The sequence below is a fragment of the Thunnus thynnus genome, chromosome 12 (genome assembly GCF_963924715.1).
Source record: "Thunnus thynnus chromosome 12, fThuThy2.1, whole genome shotgun sequence".
Classification (NCBI taxonomy): domain Eukaryota; kingdom Metazoa; phylum Chordata; class Actinopteri; order Scombriformes; family Scombridae; genus Thunnus; species Thunnus thynnus.
In genome coordinates this window covers 9,700,108-9,719,268 of record NC_089528.1, presented here as the reverse complement: position 1 = coordinate 9,719,268, position 19,161 = coordinate 9,700,108, and the positions used below count along the sequence as shown (strand labels likewise).

The following is a 19,161-nucleotide window of genomic DNA, read 5'->3' as shown; positions in this document are numbered from 1 at the left end:
GTTGAATAAAAGCAAAAAAAAAGCCAAAAAAAAAGTGTGCTGCAGGTAGATAAAAAATTAAATGACTGTGTAAATGGAACCTGGTGGGTGCAAGTTATGTGTTCAGTCTAAATGCAGGAAAATTGTAAGCATTGCGAACTGGGCTGAGCCTATTTGATGCAGAAAATCTCATCATAATGTAAAATGAAATGCACAATATTCTTAATCTTCATTAAATGATTTTAGCACTATTGTATTCTGTTAAATCTCTGCAACAGATGAAGATACTAAGCAGTGAATTAACATTTAATGTGATGATTATATCAAAACTAATCATAAAAATTTGTCATACTGTATCTAGCTGAATATTAAGTCTTATTCCACTCAGCAGGAGGAAACTTTCTCCTGCATGTTGGACCAAATGATCCAGTTAATCATTAACCTGATTCCTGACACTGTATAAAGCTCAGGACCTTCACCCAGCAGCTCCTCATCCAGTGACAGAGGAGGGAGAGGGCGGCCAGTTGTTCCCCTGACATCATCGACACACAGCTGGAGAAGCAGCACGACAACAACATGAAAATAACACTAATTCCCTTTTTGTTTGTGCTGGCTGCTGCCTGTGTCCCCGTCCTCTGTGACAAAGAGGAACCAACTGTCGCCCAGCCTGAGGCTCCTGTTGAAACCCGCTCCCGTTTTGCCGCTCTGGACGATGTGCGTCTACTGGCGAACGGCCTCCTCCAACTGGGTCAGAGCCTGCGGGAGTTTGTGCAGAAGACAAAAGGACAGATAAATGACATCTTCCAGAAGATCAACATCTTCGACCACTCTTTCTACCAGCTGTCTGTGCTGGCCAGTGAGATCAAGGAGGAAGAAGAGGAGCTGAAGAAGACCACGGTGGTACTGAAGGCCAACAATGAGGAGATCAAGGGCCTATCTGTTGAGATCAACTCCAAGGTGGACAACATTCTGCAGGAGAAGAATCGGCTACAGAACAAGGTGGAGGGACTGGAGGAGAAGCTGAGCGGTCTGCTACAGGGCCTGGTGACTGGCGAGCAAGCGGCAGAGATCAACGGCCTTAGGGTGAGTCACCTGGAGTTCCTGTTCCTGGAATTTTTTTCTTCATGCTGATGTGGAAATGCCTTTAAAAAATCCTTTAGATAATGCAATCCTTAACATATGAAATCCTTCCAGGTAGGATGGCAAGTTCTCTACAGGCTGTCTATTCTTCAGCTACTTTTAAGCTTAGGGAGAAATTTAAAACTGAAGAATTTTGAAGCCAATACAAATCTCCATTGCTCATTATATACTTGCATTATAACTGTCAATGGTTCTTTGTTAAAATAGTTTGAAACAAACTTTTAACTGTGTGTCAGAATATGCTTTATATACACACTGATGTGGGATAATATTCAAGAAATAGCATCTGTTTTTATCTGTTTACACAATGTTTTGTGTAATGTCCAACATGTTCTCTCAACATATGACTGCTAGTACCCACCCAAAGTCTTTTATAGAGTATAATAATAATAATAATAATAATTTTATTTATATAGCACTTTTTAAAACACACAATTACAAAGTGCTGGAATAAAATAGGATAAAATAGACACATACAAAAACAAGTATACATACATACATACATACATACATACATTCATACATACATATGCATGATACACAGACAGGAAAATAAACAAAAGTAAAAGCAATTATAACAACAATTAAATAACCGGTTCTGTCCTGTCCTAAAACAACAGTCAGACTGTAATCATTCCTCCTGTTCATATTAACCGTTAGAAGAACCCATCCAAATGTGCTTTCAATGTAAGTGATGGGGGAAAAAATCCACAGTCCTCCTTCTGTGCAAAAATGTATTTAAAAGTTCATCTGAAGCTAGTATGAAGCTTCAGTCGTCCAAATTAGTCAAATTAACTCAATATCTTTCAATGTTACAGTCTTTTTAGTGCCAAAGTCCCTCTTTTTATTATGATAATTTCATCCCAACTCAACAGGGAAACACTGTCCAAGGAAACACAAAGAGGGAATTTCGACAGTTGAAGCCTCTTATCATCTTCAGATACATATAAATAAACTTAAATACAGGACTGTGGATCTTGTCCCCCATCACTTACATTGAAAGCACATTTGGATGGGTTCTTTTAATGGTTAAAATGAACAGGAAGTGAGCAAAAACTGTTTCAGTGTTCATATGGGAACCTCACTGTTCTAAGACAGACTTGAAAAAAATTATGAACCTACCCTTTAATAGGTCCCACTTTTTTCTTTTGTCAGGCGGTGATCCACAGCCAAGATCAAAGCATCACAGAGCTGCTGAAAGCTGTGAGGGAGCAGAGTGACCAGCTCAACCACCAGAGGATAAAGATAAAGGCTCTGGAGGAAAAGGTAGTTGTACAGTAATGCACTGTAATGTGTTAGAAGTGAATGGCCTTTTACTTTGTTGTTGAAAAAAATTCAGCATTTTTTCCTGAAAATTTAAAGGATTTTGCCTGCTTTTTGAGTAATGAGCTGTCAACATCATGGCATTGCAATGAAAGAAACTTTAATGGAGCCAGGCTGCTCTACTATATAATTTGGACTTTAAATCTTTGGTAGGTGCAGAAATGATGAAAGGAGCTGTTCATATTTTTAATAATCTCAGCCAGTGCCTGAGTATATTTGCATTTTCCTTGGTCTTGAGAGCCTTAAAATTCATATTCTAACAGTGAAACATCTGGAAAAATTTTTACTTTTGCAAAATAACAACCCAAAGTTTAATATGTGTGGAGTTGCTATTTAATCCACAATATTTCTCTGGAGTCAGGGAGATTATGTCTGCAAGCTAAAGTGTTTCCCTAACAATTTCCCCAGCTTACAGCCAACACATTTGCCCAAGAGACCATCGAGAGGATGTCTGAAATGTTCACCAATGAAGCACCAACACTCACCCCTTATCTGACCTCCAGCTCCACCCACAGCGCCGGAATGATGAGTAAGATGGATAATAAAACATGACATAATGCGGAGAGTGATATTATGATTTACTATCTTTATTTGGCATACAGTGTGTTTCAGCAAGCACAAAGGTCAAGTATCTAATCTTGCTGTGCCAGTGCTCATTATTTAAGAATGTGTCCAGGCAATTTCCAGCAATTTTCTGCTTCACATTTACACAGTTTCATAGAGTCACAGCTGCCTGATGCATCCGCAGACTTACTACTTACTGAGCAATTAAATCAATTATCCTACACACATTTTTCCCGCTAATGCTACTGATCTGAACTGGTGACCTCTTAGACATTGGTATACACCAACTTCTCTGCTGTAGATTACTACATTGCTGCTAAATTGGGAACACATTCTGTGTGTGATTATTTTTTAATAGATCTGCCGCCAGACTGCAGTGAGCTGTTCAACAGAGGGGAGCGAGTCAGCGGCGTGTACGCCATCAGACCCAACGGATCGGAGCCCTTTATGGTCTTTTGTGATATGAGCAAAGGTACTGTGCTGTCTCACAAAAATATAACTTTTCCACAGCATAGGCCTACTGTTTGTTTGTTTTTATGAAGGATCACTTATTTAAATTTATTTAGTCTTTGTTTAGTCCAGCTGGCTGTCGTACTTAAAGGAATAGTTTGATATTTTGGGAAAAATGTTTATTCCCTCTCTGGCTGAGAGTTACATGAAATAAATTGATACCACTTTCATATCTGTCTAGTAAAAATGAAGCTACAGAAAGCAGCTGGTTACCTGGTTGTTTTTCAAATTGTAGTTTACACTTTTTTTGTATGGATTATACAAACAAGATATAACATGTAAATTAGAGAGCTTTGGGTGCATGTAGGCAGATTTTGTTAGAGCCAGGCTAGCTGTTTCCCCTTGTTTCCAGTCTTTATGCTAAGTTAAGTGCATCAGCTGCTGGTTGTAGCTTCATATTCACCCTACACATCTTAAAGTAGTATCGATCTTCTCATCTAACTCCCTGTCAGGAAGTGAATAAGAGTATTTTCCAAAATGTCGAGCTATTCCTTTAAATTAAGTCATTAGTTTCTCTTTTTTTCCCCCCACTTAGACCACGGAGCAACAGTCATTCAGCGAAGGAGAGATGGTTCAGTGAATTTTGATCAAACCTGGGAGAAGTATGAAAATGGATTTGGAGATTTTCAAGGTAAGAGACACTCTACAGACTCCACTCAAGGGGCAATTACCTATAATGTTAGAAAATGAGTTCTAAACTGCCAAATTCTCAACTACTTATGTTTCATCTTGAGATGATAAGATTGGTCATTTTAAAACCACTCTAAATGAAAGTACGCCTTCACCTCTGCATGTATATTCATGTGCGTCACTTCTAGGGTCGGACTAGGAAGAAAATTTGGCCCTAGCAATTTTCGTCTGGACCGGCCCCATTATTCCCCAACCTATGCACTTATGAGCTGCAAAAAGCAATATGAGGCTATTTTTAACATACGGACAAAGCAATAGATATCAAGTTGGCATCCTAACAACAGGTGTACTTACAGGGTTTAATAAAATAATGTAATAAATGAATAGCCTACAGGAAAAGTCAGCACCCTAAGATGTGCACTCAGGATTTTATTCCTTTGACAACTGATATGGGCAACCCAACTATGCTGCTATTGTCATGCTGTGACAAGCAGTATGTCTGCACCTTATTGGAGGAGACCCAGAGTGACTAATCAGCTGACATCATGAAAAAAACAGCATAGCACAGTGGCCTAAAAGTAGCCAATAGAATAGAATAGAATGTCCTACCTTAAGCGGTGAGAAGACGTCTCATCAGTGTGCTCCTCTCTGCCATCCTGTTGATTATTCCATCAATGTCCAAAGCCATAAGAATGTCTTTTTTTCTGTAGTCATAAGCATGAGCGCTTCAATATGCCCTTGTGATGTCGTGCTCTGTAATGTATTCTTGATGAATTTTAAAGTTAAGAAGCTGTGCCATGATGAATCCCCTCTGGCCGAGCTCTGCTGTTAACAGTCACTAACTTACATGAGCTAGCAGTATTACCTGCTGCAGGTTGTTGTCATGCACCTTTCGCTCGTCCTTGGCAGCGGCCTCCTCTTCTTGCCCCTGCTCTCCACTGGAAACAGCCTCCCGCTTATCTGTCTAGACTCTTTCCTCCTCTTCTTTCGTCCTCTTCTTCTTGTGCCAGCAGAATGTTAATGTTATCACTGCAGCTAGCAGGATTTTGAATGGCGCTTGCACTGGCACTGGCATCGGTAACGTTACTTTTGAATAATAAATGAACATTTTTCAGCATCAGCCTCGAGATTTTTTTCTTTGTCTCTCTGACCTTTTCCACTCCACCTTTTCACTTTTCCAAACCTTTATCCATTTCATTTGTACTTTTGATTTGAACTGCACTCTTTCTGTCTTGAACGGATCCACTTGAAGGGGTGGGGGAGGCAACAATGGTTGATACCACTTCCTGTACCTGCCTATTGACAATTTTGGGACCATGTGACGCCCAGTCAGATGGGCTGCTCCAACACCAAGTGGGCCGGCCAGCAGGTCAATTTTTTTCAGCACATTGCTGGTGGTGGCCTTTCAGCCCACTAGGTGGGCTGGTCCATCTGGCATTTCCCAGAATTGCCAGATTGCCAGTCTGAGCCTGGTCACTTCTCATTGGTGCTTGTTAAACCATGTCAGCTCTGAGCTCTCAATGATTTGTCTCTCGCAGGGGAGTTTTGGCTGGGTCTCAGGAAGATACACTCTCTAGCTGCTCAGGGCAACTCTGTCCTTCACATCCAGCTGGAAGATTGGAAACAGAGCAGGCGCTTTTTCGAATACAGATTTTACCTTGGTGGTCCAGAGAGCAACTACACCATTCACCTCACACATCTGTCTGGAGATCTGCCTGACCCCATGAGCAACCATACAGGCATGATGTTCTCCACCAAGGACAGGGACAATGACAAGAACCAGGACTCCAACTGTGCCTACAACTACACAGGTACAGCAGATGTTCATGTGGTAGACACGTTTGTATCACAATACAATACTTGACATTTGCACAACATGTAATGTATAATTAATGTATAATTTGCGTCATCCTCCAGGTGGATGGTGGTTCAATGCCTGTGGAGACACCAACCTGAATGGGAGATACTTCCACATGAGACCAAAGGGACGTTCAGAGCGTCGGAGAGGGATCCAATGGAGGCCTGCCCGAAAGGCTTCTGACTCTCTCAAGTTCACTCAGATCTCTGTTCACCCCGCGGCTCCCCACAGCACCGCCTCCTCCACATCGGCTTCATCTGAGACAGGCGTCTTAACCTACCATTACAGACATTCTCCAGTGAAAATACTCAACACCAACCAGCAGTATATATAGTAGCCTCTTCAGGAGTGCGTTGGCAATGCTCCATGTGGGCAGTTTCAGAAGAGTCAGAGAGGAAGATGTTTCCTCAGACTTTCAAATCCCAGTAGATTAAAGTCACACAGGATACTAACTTAAAGGGAAACTTCAGTATTTTTCAACGTGGACCCTATTTTCCCATCATTTTGCATCTAAGTGACTAATGTGGACAAAAGTTTTTGAAATTGGTCCAGTATTGAGCGAGAGGTCTTCAGCCAGTAGCCGTGAAACAGGCTGCAATATAGTCCCTGGGGGAAATTGTGTCCCTGAGGATAACAAATAGTGGTCCAGGTTGAAAAATACCAACATTTTCCATTAACTTTACATTTCTGATGTGTCCCAAACAGAGAGAGCCAAAAGACTGTGTTTCTCCCTGTGGCTGGGATCGTTTCTAATATGATGGAATCTAAAATATACTGAAGTGCTAACTGCTTGTTCATCCTCATACTGTGGCATAAAATATATCTTCACTCACCGTATCTCAGAGGTCAAAGGTTATAGAGGAGAAATTAAAACAGTTATCATATTGGGTCACATTGACTCTCAGTATACAGCACTGATTCCCAACCAAGGTGACAGGACCTTTGAAAGGGTACAGGGTGGGAAAGAATACAAAATATAGTTCTGCTACAGCACAGACTTTTTGCATTAGATTTACTTTTTCTGTCCTTTAAAAATTTCTTGAAAGGGGACATATTATGCACACTTACAGGTTTATATTTATATTCTGGGGCTCTGCTGGAATATCTTTGCATGATTGATACAGCTCAAAAAACTCCTTATTTATCTTATATCTCTTTATGCAGCTGCTCAGTTCAGTCTCTGTCTGAAACAGGCTGTTTTAGCTCCTGTCTCTTTAAGGCCCCCCCCCCCGATGAGCCCACTCTGCTCTGATTGGTCAACTCTTGGAAGCTGCCCACAGAGAGATAGAGGATATGTCAACAAACCATGAAACAAACTAGTAGTACGATTTCACAAGCGTTCAGAGCAGGTAGAAGCCTTGGCTTTTGACTGGCGGCGAGCATTTCTATATACATTCACCTCAAGTTAGATATCCAACATCATAACAGTATATAAATAATAGAAAATCACAACAAGCATAATATGTCCCCTTTAATGGAACAAAATTGAAAATTAGTGGTGGAACTAATTACGACATTACTTAATTTTGGAGTGCTCATAAGGCAAAGGTTGGGAGCCACTGGTAAAGAGCATACTCATATGTACTTCATGTTCTCTATTTTTGATATATTTGCTATATTTTATTTAACTTGAAGGGAAACTTCAAAGCTGTGAATATAATGATTTCTTAAAACTAGGTCACCTATGTAGTAGAAATGTGCAATTAATTTTGAAATTGGTGCCCTATGAGTAGAGAAAACTGAGAAAAAGGCTGTTGATTCCCCATATCACTCTTAAGGGGGAATCCTGCAACAACCAGAATGCATTGTGCACATCCTCTCCAATCCACTACCGACGGTGTGTTTACAGAACACAGGTGGCAAGTACGTTTCCCAGCAAAGTGGCCAGTTAGCAGAGACAAAGTTCGTGAGCAGCGTTATATCTCTTTACTGCTTATTTTCATCTACGAAACGTTTTTCTTCATCAAGTCTGGATATATCTTACCGATGTGCAAGGATCATAACAGAAACGGTGTGCTGGAGTTAGTTATGTGGATCAAAGCAAATATACCAACACACAAGCCAGAATGCTGCCAGAGCTGCTTGTGCCAGTGGGTGAACAGTCAAAAAACCTCCCAGTCTGCTGTCTCCATTTTAGCTTGGTTTGGGAAACAATCATGGATAAAGGGGTGAAAAATTGCAACCAAATGTTTCTTTCATTGTTTTGGAGCCGGGACCAGATTGTGCTCAATGCTTTATACAGTTGCAAAAGTTACAGGTAACACAGTCGCTGTTGTGCTGTGCTGAGTCACGTTTACCAAAGTACCGCAAAGTTTGTTGAAGCGCAGTGTTTTCAGTCTGTCTCCATTCTTTCTGACCATCCCGATTGGTCACTGGTCGAATCGGCAAAGCTACTCCAGCTGCGGCGCCTCTCTTTTAGCTCTCTGTTTGGTCGCTGACTCCTCCACACTCTGTTTTGTCTGATTCCACATCACTATAGTTGGCCTCATAAGTTTTAATAGTGGCGCCACATCTCTGCTCCGACATTATATTGTAAAGTTAATTGTTTTTTGTGTTAGATTCAGCTTCTCTATCTACCTGAGGCTCAAAATTCTCTGGTTCGTTGTCGACGGAATCACAGTCACTTCCTTCTCCACACTCTGTTATGTTTGATTCCACAGTGCGATATTCGGCATGTCATGAATCTAGTTTTCTTCCAAATGCACTGATATTTTATAGAATTTAGTAGTATGATATTATAGTGCCTGCTTTTCCCTAACACTAGCGTAACATGGTACGCCGAGTGTTTTGGGAGACCCGCCTTTGACCGTCCTTGAAGGCACCACTTGAAGGCCTGAAGTTCTTCCTTGCCCTTCCTTCACTGTACACCTCAAATGACCGCACTGGTGCCGGAAGAACAACAGATTTTGCAGCTGCGCCGCAGAGACACAGAGAACATCGCCAACAACTGCAGGCGTTTTTCAAACTATATCCCTTATTTGGATAGCTAGAGATAAGGCTGAAAATCAGCAAAATGGTCTTTTAAATAAATAAAAGTTAGATGGTGACTACATATAATGCTAATATTATTTTTTGTGTGGATAGCCCTAACTGAATATCATTAAAACACGTGACCAACACAACACACAGTGAAAAGTCATCCTTGAACTAAAAAACATCAAACACTGACTTTGTTTTGATGTTTGAGTGAATGAATGAATGTGTGTGTGTGTGATAACTACATACTGAACTTTCCGAATGGTGCAAGGGGAGGTTTTTGTGCCAAACTCTTTTGTACTGGGCTGTAGGGTGCCATTAATAAACACTAGAGGGCAGTGCTGTTCTGTGTCATGAATATATGTTCCACTCTGATTAGACTGTTCTGCATGTATAATTAGATTTGACAAATCATGTTTGTTTTGTAAACCTATACTTTCTTAAAACCACAAATCTATATTCAGTATATGCTTCTAATTGCGCCTCTCACTCTCTGTTCTCACAATTTAAGAAAGGGTAAATATCTTTCCCTAAAATAGTGCTAATCTCAGATGAGAGATGTCATCCTTCTTTTTGCATATCATCACACAAGCACAGCTGCAGCCCTTCACAGTTGAACAAATTGCTCCCATAACACCTCAGTACTTCCATCCAGACACACCCAAACACACACACACTTCTTTGTAACTGGGCTTGCAGCCTTGACAGTGATCTCCCTGCACATGTGTGAAGAAGCGTCTTCAGTTACTCTCCCTGCCTCTGCACACACACTCGTTTGAAAGGTTATTTTGGGCTGCACAAGTACCACTGTGACCCCATGCTTCCAGCCTGAGTGAAATAATAGGAGGAGTCAAGATTTCACCCTCCCATTCTGTCCCTGTGCACCGTTCCCCATGTGAACTGGCAGGGGGATTTCCCTCCAAACAACAGGTTCCCCCAGCTCTCCAAGCTGCAGCATACGGTCAAATCGTCATTTTGAAACAATGGACAACAGTCCCCTGCAGGTGTTGACTGTCCCTACAGCCCCTTACCCTGACCAGAGACCTGGCACTAACGGCCTGAGGAAAAAGGTCTATGTTTTCCAGTCCAGGAGGAACTATCTGCACAACTTCATCCAGAGTATCTTCTCTTCCATTGACCTTCGTGACCGCCAGGGTTCAGCAGTGGTGGTGGGGGGAGATGGACGCTTCTTTAACCGGACAGCTATTGAGGTCATTGTGCAGATGGCAGCTGCCAACGGGGTCAGTGTCACCATGTGTATGGATTTACTTACTGTGTGTGTGTTTATTTGTGCGTGCATGCTGGTAAGTGTGTGTATGTGGAAGTGTGCGGGTGGGTGTGAGCGTGGATAGATGTGTCACTGTGTGCAAATCACTGCATGTTTATATGTCAGTGTCACCTGCCCCGGCACCTGTTATTATCTCTATGTTGTCTTTGGTTGTACCAACATCATGTCTTATTTGTATTCATGTAGCATTTTGTCACTTATGGTTGTATTTATTTCATTAATTAATCAAAAAGAATGCAAAATTATGACTTCTAGGAATTAACAACTTAAAGATGCAACATGCATCCAAACTCAAACAAAACAGTAGAAAAATCAGACATTGGCTTTTAGTCTTTTAGTACATAACATTATTATGTTAAAGAAAAAAAATAAATACCATAAAAAAATTAAATTAAAGAAAATATTAAATTAATTTACAATAAAAATATGTATCTTTAAAATATAGTTTATTATTTAGATTCATTCAAGGCACTCATGGTGTACATAAAAATAAATATTTGGTCAGTCTTTAAGAATCTATGTTTGCATTTAATGCTATGAAAAAGTTTGACAAAACAGTCACAACTCAAGGTCCACTTACTAGCTTTTTCTGGGGCTTGAAGCCGTATTACACAGTTCTCCTGAGGTAAAAGTAGCAGAAATTAAAAAAAAAAAAATGCTATGGATACAGTAGAATAATAAAAGCTACTGAGTTCCAATGTCAACAGAGCCATCTGCATGACAACTGAGCAAACTCGACCCACTGATGAAGCCCATTCGATACGGTAAATGACTCTAGAAAAAGCAAGTTGACCTTAAGTCGGGATATTCTTGTCAAATTACTGTTTCCAAGGAAAGGAAGGAACTTTCATCCCAAAGGAAAAGTTGCTTACATCAAGTCTAGAAAACTTTAGATACTTACAATATTTGTATTTGTATATGACTTTTCCCTGTTATAATTTATTTAAAAATTATATTAATATACTATATTTCAAGGTACCATAAAAACACAATCTACGTACGTTTTAACAGTTTTATAGTATCCTTTAGACAATAGAATAAAATCCAGCACATCAGAAAAAAAAGTAATAGATATAAAACTGTATTTATACAATAAAAAATAAACTGTACTATTATGTTATCATTATGTTATAAAATGAATCATTTTGCTGAGTAATAAATATTTAACACCTGTTTCCTTCTTGCAATGTTTTTTTTCCTTATAGCATTTGGTTACAGTTGCAATTAACAATTACCAGATGTTCTTATCAAGCTTGAAATATGAGTAAGTCATACTGTAAGCAATGCAAGATAATGAGAGGAGGACATTATAATGTGATACAACAACAGAACAGTGTAATGCTGAGAAATTAAAGGATGAATGCTGCCTTTCAGCAAAAAACAAGTAGTCACTGCTGTAGCTGCAGCTGCAGCTCTTGCTACTCTGCTGTCTTCAAATAGAAACATTTGAAACTTGTTTTGTTTTCAACCATCCTGCCAGCAGCAGTAATGAGCTCTCTGTGGTCCGCAGGTTTAAATTACACAAGCTCCGAGCTTTTGATGCTTACACAGATGGAGGGTGTACTTAAAGGGATTTAAAATACACTCACACATGACAGAACTTGCTCTTGATGTACCCTAACTGCCATACATCAAGTGGAATTCTAGTAACTCTTTGAAAGAAGCATGACACACTAAACCTGATATTCAGTGGCTTTCCCTCCCCTCCCCCACTCAAAATAATTTAAGATACATACTCATAATAGCCGACATTTCCTCAGGTGGGTCGTCTGATCATCGGACACCATGGGATAATGTCCACACCAGCCATCTCCTGTGTCATCAGGAAATACAAAGCCATCTGTGGCATCATCCTCACTGCCAGCCATAACCCTGGTGGACCCGATGGAGACTTTGGCATTAAGTTCAATACTGCAAATGGAGGTATGGTAACTGGAGGAGGAAGCATGCAGGGGCTTTAGCCAAGTGCAAAATAGTGTTACAAGAGACATCAGATAGACATTTAACAAGGCCTCATTCAGACATTTGGCACAGATACAGTTCTAACACTTTGTTTGAAATAAAATCTGGGAGAAAGTTCAAGCACATCAAAACAACAACACTGGACATTGTCATCAGTATACTGAATGCTTATAGCTGTCGTTCTATGGTACGCTTCATACAAATATCAAATGTAATATCTGAGTTTTTCCGCCTCATCCAGGGCCAGCCAGTGAGGCTGTCACAAGCAAGATCTTTCAGATCAGCAGAACCATCGAGGAGTTTGCCATCTGCCCCGGACTCCGAGTGGATCTGACAACCCTGGGCAAACAGATGTTTGATCTGGAGAACAAGTTCAAACCTTTCACAGGTGAAGTGCAGCATGAGTCTGTCACCCATCACTTCAAATTAGGAGATGCTAGAGGCCCTAAGAGAAAAGAAAGGATATCTTTTCTTTTTCTCTCAGTGCCTCTATCCTCTACTTATTCAATGGATGCATCACTAAATTGTCTAAGCACTGAGAATCCAGCAAAGCTCAAAGTTCACTAATAATAAATCCACCTCTCTGTTTCATTTGTGGTTGTCTCCAGTGGAAATTGTGGACTCTGTGGAGTCCTACGCTAACCTGTTGAGGAACATCTTTGACTTTGCTGCTCTGAAGGAGCTTCTGTCTGGCAAGAACCACATCAAAATAAGACTTGATGCTATGCACGGAGGTGAGAGAATATTTCCCATGTCGCATGTCTTCTCATCAAGATGCAGACAGAAAAGATTCACACATGTTCGTTTTGCATTCAAATTTTCTTAATTATGTTGATTTGAACAGCGTTTGTTGCGGTATCAATGAATACTTTTTCAGAGGTGTCCTTTTATCTCAGTTAGATTGGGGTTATTCACAAAACTGTCATGGGTTTGAGATCTAACTGGGCCCTTTATGTCACATCTAATTGCAGTCTTCTTTTTTCCTTCTGTTCCTCTCTTCTTTTAATCATCTAATTCCTGTCACAATTGACAGTTATTGAACAGAGGCTCACAGGACAGTGTATATAGATTTGGAATCTGCACTCAGTATTTGTTTATAAGTGAGTCATGGGCTTTCAGGAAGAACAACTTGTTCATGATGCTCATGTTCCTTAATTGTTTGCATAAGGCCAAATGTGAAGGACAAGTAAAGCCACTTGTCAGTACACAAGATTACCAAAACATCCGACTATTGCATGATGTTTGGAGATTCCATCAACATGAGTGCTTATCATTGGAAAGAAACAACCTTGTTTGAAGCTTCTAGGCTTTGTTCTCATGTTGGAGAGGTGATATGGGGTTGTAGGAGCAGTTGGCCTTGCACTGATTCAGAGTGATTAGGTTACTCAAGCTATTTTGAGTTTCCCCAAACATTGAAACTGAAACTTATGGTTGGATCCCCTTATACACCCTTACCACCACCACAACACAACTTGAACCCTCTCAGGACAGGAAGTCATACCCAGTATTGATATTAATAGGGTTTGTATTTTAACTATACCACACACTCCTATCACTCTCTAGTTTTCTTATCTAAATATGAAACACAGCTATGCCAACAGTGACACTTTGTACAGTCTCATCCCTGTGTCCCTGTGTTTGCTCTCCAGTGGTAGGACCATATGTGAGGAGAATACTGTGTGAGGAGCTGGGCTGTCCTGCCAATTCTGCCATCAACTGTGTCCCAATGGAGGACTTTGAGGGTCTACACCCAGATCCTAACCTCACCTACGCTGCAGATCTGGTTGACAGCATGAGAGACGGACAGTATGATTTTGGTGCAGCATTTGACGGTGATGGGGTGAGTGAACCTATTTCTGTTTTCTAAAAATAATAAAGTATGTTTCTTCGTGTTCCTAATTGGATGCAAAGACTACTTCACAGTCACGTCTGGAACAAACCTGAACCGGAGGCTTTAAACCTCTGACCTCTGTCTGTCTGTTGACTTTCTAGGACCGTAACATGATCCTTGGTAAGCACGGCTTCTTTGTCACCCCATCTGACTCTGTGGCTGTGATTGCTGACAACATCTTCTGCATCCCATACTTTCAGCATACAGGGGTGAGAGGCTTCGCCCGCAGCATGCCCACAAGTGCAGCTTTAGACAGGTAAAACTTGGCCTGGTTTTTACATATTGCTGTCAAAACCAGTGTGGTAGTGCTTTTAAAGCTTTTGGTCAAGTAAAAACTTACAGTATTTAGTCATTACATCTCTCCAGATGTGTAGATGTAACTGCACAAGTTTTCCTGTGTTTACTTTTTGTTGTTGTAACTTCGCAGGTTCTTTGTGCTTCCTTTAAATACCCTTTTGGTGTATTTCTTGCAGAGTAGCCAAGGCAACAAAAATAGAGCTATATGAAACTCCCACTGGATGGAAATTCTTTGGGAACCTAATGGACGCAGGCAGACTGTCTTTGTGTGGAGAGGAAAGTTTTGGTACAGGTATGTTTTCCTTCTCTTGAAAGATCCTAATTTTATTCTTTAATTAATTCTTTAATTTTTGTTTGTTTTTTTGCAGTGCACAGTTAACTTAATTACATATCATGTTTCAGGTGGAGACCATATTCGGGAGAAGGATGGGCTTTGGGCCGTGCTGGCATGGCTGTCTATCCTGGCCACCAGAAGGCAAAGTGTGGAGGGTATTCTTAAGGACCATTGGCTAAAATATGGAAGGAACTATTTCACAAGGTGAGATGTGGCCATAAACCGTTGGCCTAGTAAACACTGAGGTTGCTTTGAGGTTTGTCTGTATTTAAAGTTTAAAGTACACCATCAACTATCATAGACAGCTAAAAAAGCTTAAAAAAGAATGAGTAAGAAGCAGTGGTTGAGTAAAATATCATTCGCTTATACAGATGGAACTATTACAAAAGGTGGGCATAAATTATTGCTACTATATGGGACTAAGAAATATACAGAACATGACTGACATCTAGTGGAGAATACATGCTGTTGCACATTCCCACAAGCCTTGCACTACTGAGTGGATAAAAAAAATGTCTAAGACTCGGAAGAGTGAAAGACTAAGTAGATATCACGGCCTCTGATCATTTGGTGCTCTTTAATATTCTTGATTTTCCTTCATTAGCATCAGTATCTAACCAGAGATATTATTAGTTTGAAGCTTATAGATTTATCCTGACTTTGTGTTATACATATTCTTAGAAAGCTACATTTACAATTTTAAGGAAAGGTAGATTTTTGTGGTGTTTTGGCTACTTTATGGTGGCAAAAAGAAAAAAAAACAGTGTTCATATTAATGTTTTGTTTGTTTTAAAAGCACTATCTGCTCTATGAGGAGACAAACAACTCTCTAGTTGATGCAACCTCAGAAGTGGGAGATTTGCAGTGCAAATAAACTTGCACATATTCTGTTACTGATAGTTGCTGTTGTTGTTGTTTGGTCTAGATATGACTATGAGAACGTAGACATAGATGCAGCCTGTGATATGATGGAGGATTTGGAGCTGATGATTGCTGACAAGTCCTTTGTGAAGCAGAGATTTGCTGTAGAAGACAAAATTTACCAGGTGGAAAAAGCTGACAATTTTGAGTACACAGACCCAGTAGACAGCACCATCTCCAGGAACCAGGTATGTGACAGAAACACAGTGAGCTATATGATAAGGTTGTTATTTGTACAGATTTGGGCTCTTTCAGCATTAGAGTTGCCTGGAGGACAAGCCTGCAAATCCTAAAAGCTTCACATGTTCTGTGCTGGGATCTTTTCGCTACAGGGTCTGAGGATAATCTTCTCTGATGGTTCCCGAATCATCTACAGACTCAGTGGGACAAGTAGTGATGGGGCCACAGTCCGAATTTACATTGACAGCTATGAGAAGGAGCACATTTTTCAAGATACACAGGTAGAGTATCTATTTTAGATCATTTCTAAATCTAATTTGGCCAAAAATAGACAAGATTTCTCAAATTATTGAGTCCACAATACTGAAAAAACAGTGTGAATAGTGTTGTGTGGTTGTAGGGAACAAGGCCCAGAGCAGACATGTATGTTATCATATATCAGGCCCTATTTTTTTCATTAAATACTGTATGTATCATCCATAAATATTCAAGGAATATATTTTTTCAGAAACAGGAATTAAGTAACTCACAAATCTTTCCCCTTTGGTTAAAGGTTTCCTGTCATATTCAAAGTAGTAATAAACAGTACTACACATGCCTGCTTATAGTCAAATATTCATGAGGAAATGCATCACTTGCCCATGTCCATGAGTCTCTAACTATATTATCTGTGTTTGGGACAGGCAATGCTGGCTCCCCTGGCAACAATCGCTCTAAAGATTTCTCAGCTCCATCACAGGACAGGTCGAAGCGGCCCATCAGTCATCACATGATTCAACCTATAAGTTACTCCATCATTGCTAAACTAATGCCCTTTTTGTTTTTCTGTCCAGATTTGTTTTTTTTTTTATAAATTGAGCTTAAGTGTAGCAGCAAATTATGCAGCAGTTTGCATTTTAGGCTGAAATATATCCATTGACTGTGTCTGTACCTCATTAAACAGCTTTTTTTTTTTTAAATTTTGGTTCATGTGTTTTTTTCTCATATGTTAGACTATGCGTTGTGATTTCGTCACTGTTTTTCAATATGTGTCTGTTTTGTCTTTTGTTATTGTGATTGTAATTTATTCCAATGAGTCACTGCCAAAAAGCAGCAAGGTGTCAAAATCATCTTAGTGATCAAAACAGCTAATCTTGACATAATCTTCTATTAAACGTAGCATGTGAATCAAACACTGCAGTTTCACTTCCTCTGTCTTACTTTTATAGCACTGTCTGCTCTCACATTGTTTTATGACATGTGGTTTCACACACTCCGGATGTCAGCTTCATGGTTTTGCTCTGATGACTGATAAAGAGGTGGAAATAAACAAGCATCTTTGTAGAACCGGAGCACAAAGTGATCTACAGTATCTTCCCATAAGTTACGTATTCTCGTGCACCCAGTGCTCATTTTCACAGTAAATAACCGGGTGTTTCCTGCAATGAAACCTAAAATTATTATTAGGATCATCAATCTCATACTTCTTCATTCAGAGAAATTAAATCAATCAGTGAATAACAACCTGACATTGAAGTCAAGTGTTTCGGTCCTGGAGGATGAGTGACAACATGCCAGCTTGCTCTTGCGTACACAAACTGTCCTGAAAATGATGAAGAATAACAACAAAGTAACACAGCAGCATCAGTCCGCAAACATCTGGTCCAGCTCTGTGATCACTCATGCCCTTTGATGTGCTGTGCCTTTCTCCTGGTTTCATCTCCATATTAGACCGAACCTGAGCATCAACAAGAGGGAGTCACACTGATCTTAACTCAGGTTTATTTGAGGTCACCTTATTGTGGATTTCAGTTTCAATAAAAAATTTAAGTGGGAGTAAAATTCAGATTCTGTCAACAGTTGTCAAAAGGCCAAATATCAGTGGATGTTTTTACTCAAAAATGTAACATTTTGGACAGAGACATATGTGTTAATTAATAGAAGAGGAAATAGAGTACAGTAACACTTGCACCAATTATCATAAATGTACATAGGAAATAAATTAAAAGTCAGAATTTGCAAACAGTTCTGGCAATTTTTTCTGTTCTTTTTATCAGAGAAAATTAACCTCAAAACTTGTAAATCAAATATTGAAAAACATTGAAAAGTCATTCATAGTTGAAAGATGGAATATCAAGTTATAAAACAGAGTATATTATATAGGCTTTACTGTATAATACTATATACGGTTTACATTTCTCACCAGTGGTGGAAGAAGTATTCAGATCCTTTACTTGTGAAAGTGAAAGGAGCTAGAAAACAACATAAAAAATTCTCTTACTCATTACAAGTAAAAGTCCTGCATTCAAAATGTTAGTTAAGCGAATGTACTGAAGTATTATCAACTAAATTTACTTAACCTGTACATACTGTTCACATCCAATCTGACCCATTTTTACATTTGAGAGCAGTGAAAACACTTGACATCATTCTTTTAGCCTGAAATTTTATGACCCAGAAAGTGAACCAGAATACACAAAAAATGGAAATATTTCAACTTTTCTTGTGTTGATATACATTTTATACATACATGGTGTTCTGGGTTAAATTTGATCTGTATTTATAAAGAAATTCAAAAATCAGAAATACTTTTCAGATGGATAATATAACAAAATTTCAAATTCAACACATTGTTAAAGATGAAACAAGTGGTTTCCAATCTTTTTGGCTTTTGATGTCTTACAAAAAGCAGTGTGTAGTCGGGGTCACATTTCACATGTCTATGAGTTGTTAACAGCTCCACCAAAAAGTGATTTTTCCCTCCAAACTTCTCACATGGTTTCATTTCAATAAATATTAAAATGATCCAATATTTCACCAAAAATCAAAGACTAGAGAAAAAGTCCAAAAAGTGAAAACAGATTTATGTATCAGAACTTTGTTTTTTCTTCTTTTCTCTCCCATTAATCATCTCACAACCCCTCAGATTCACCTGGTGACCCTTTGGAGGGGCCCGACCCCTATGTTAGGAAGCACTGGACTAAACTAGCTAACTGTATATAAAGTAGTTCAAACTAGCTCCACCTCCAGCAGCTACAACAGTAACATGCTGCTCTAACACTGATGCTCCAGTATTAATAATCTAATGATGTCATATATAATAATATATACTGTATATCAATACATTTTACATCTGTAATATAAAATCTTCAAACTCTTTATACTACATTGTATCAATGTTGTAATAACAAGTGCCTCATTCATTCTGCAAATCCCTGTTATATCCCTGTTTTTATCTTGTCATCTATTGCTGCTGGTCTCTGAGAGTTACCAAACATAATTTCGTTGTATGCCTACAATTACAAATAAAGTGTAAATATAAATAAATA

At 39.4% G+C, this 19,161-nt stretch overlaps 2 protein-coding genes across 2 annotated transcripts; both read left to right on the top strand.

Moving 5' to 3' along the window:
* Window positions 1-232: 232 nt before the first annotated feature.
* Window positions 233-10,034, top strand: LOC137193841 (angiopoietin-related protein 3-like). The gene is made up of 7 exons (XM_067605243.1): window positions 233-1,062; window positions 2,275-2,385; window positions 2,851-2,971; window positions 3,365-3,478; window positions 4,052-4,147; window positions 5,685-5,957; window positions 6,064-10,034. The coding sequence occupies exons 1-7, from the start codon at window positions 556-558 to the stop codon at window positions 6,336-6,338; spliced, it is 1,497 nt and encodes a 498-aa protein (XP_067461344.1). The 5' UTR covers window positions 233-555; the 3' UTR covers window positions 6,339-10,034.
* Window positions 9,961-16,805, top strand: LOC137193840 (phosphoglucomutase-1-like). Its single transcript, XM_067605242.1, has 11 exons — window positions 9,961-10,221; window positions 12,029-12,191; window positions 12,472-12,618; window positions 12,839-12,964; window positions 13,880-14,070; window positions 14,223-14,377; window positions 14,595-14,710; window positions 14,821-14,956; window positions 15,678-15,861; window positions 16,006-16,134; window positions 16,537-16,805. The coding sequence occupies exons 1-11, from the start codon at window positions 9,964-9,966 to the stop codon at window positions 16,624-16,626; spliced, it is 1,695 nt and encodes a 564-aa protein (XP_067461343.1). The 5' UTR covers window positions 9,961-9,963; the 3' UTR covers window positions 16,627-16,805.
* The last annotated feature ends 2,356 nt before the right edge of the window (window positions 16,806-19,161 follow it).

Coding starts and splice junctions, on each gene's coding strand:
- LOC137193840 (XM_067605242.1), top strand. CDS start 9,964: ATGGACAACAGTCCCCTGCAGGTGTTGACTGTCCCTACAGCCCCTTAC. Junction 12,619..12,838: donor CAAGTTCAAACCTTTCACAG/GTGAAGTGCAGC, acceptor GGTTGTCTCCAG/TGGAAATTGTGGACTCTGTG. Junction 14,711..14,820: donor AGAGGAAAGTTTTGGTACAG/GTATGTTTTCCT, acceptor ATCATGTTTCAG/GTGGAGACCATATTCGGGAG.
- LOC137193841 (XM_067605243.1), top strand. CDS start 556: ATGAAAATAACACTAATTCCCTTTTTGTTTGTGCTGGCTGCTGCCTGT. Junction 2,386..2,850: donor TAAAGGCTCTGGAGGAAAAG/GTAGTTGTACAG, acceptor CAATTTCCCCAG/CTTACAGCCAACACATTTGC. Junction 4,148..5,684: donor TGGATTTGGAGATTTTCAAG/GTAAGAGACACT, acceptor TGTCTCTCGCAG/GGGAGTTTTGGCTGGGTCTC.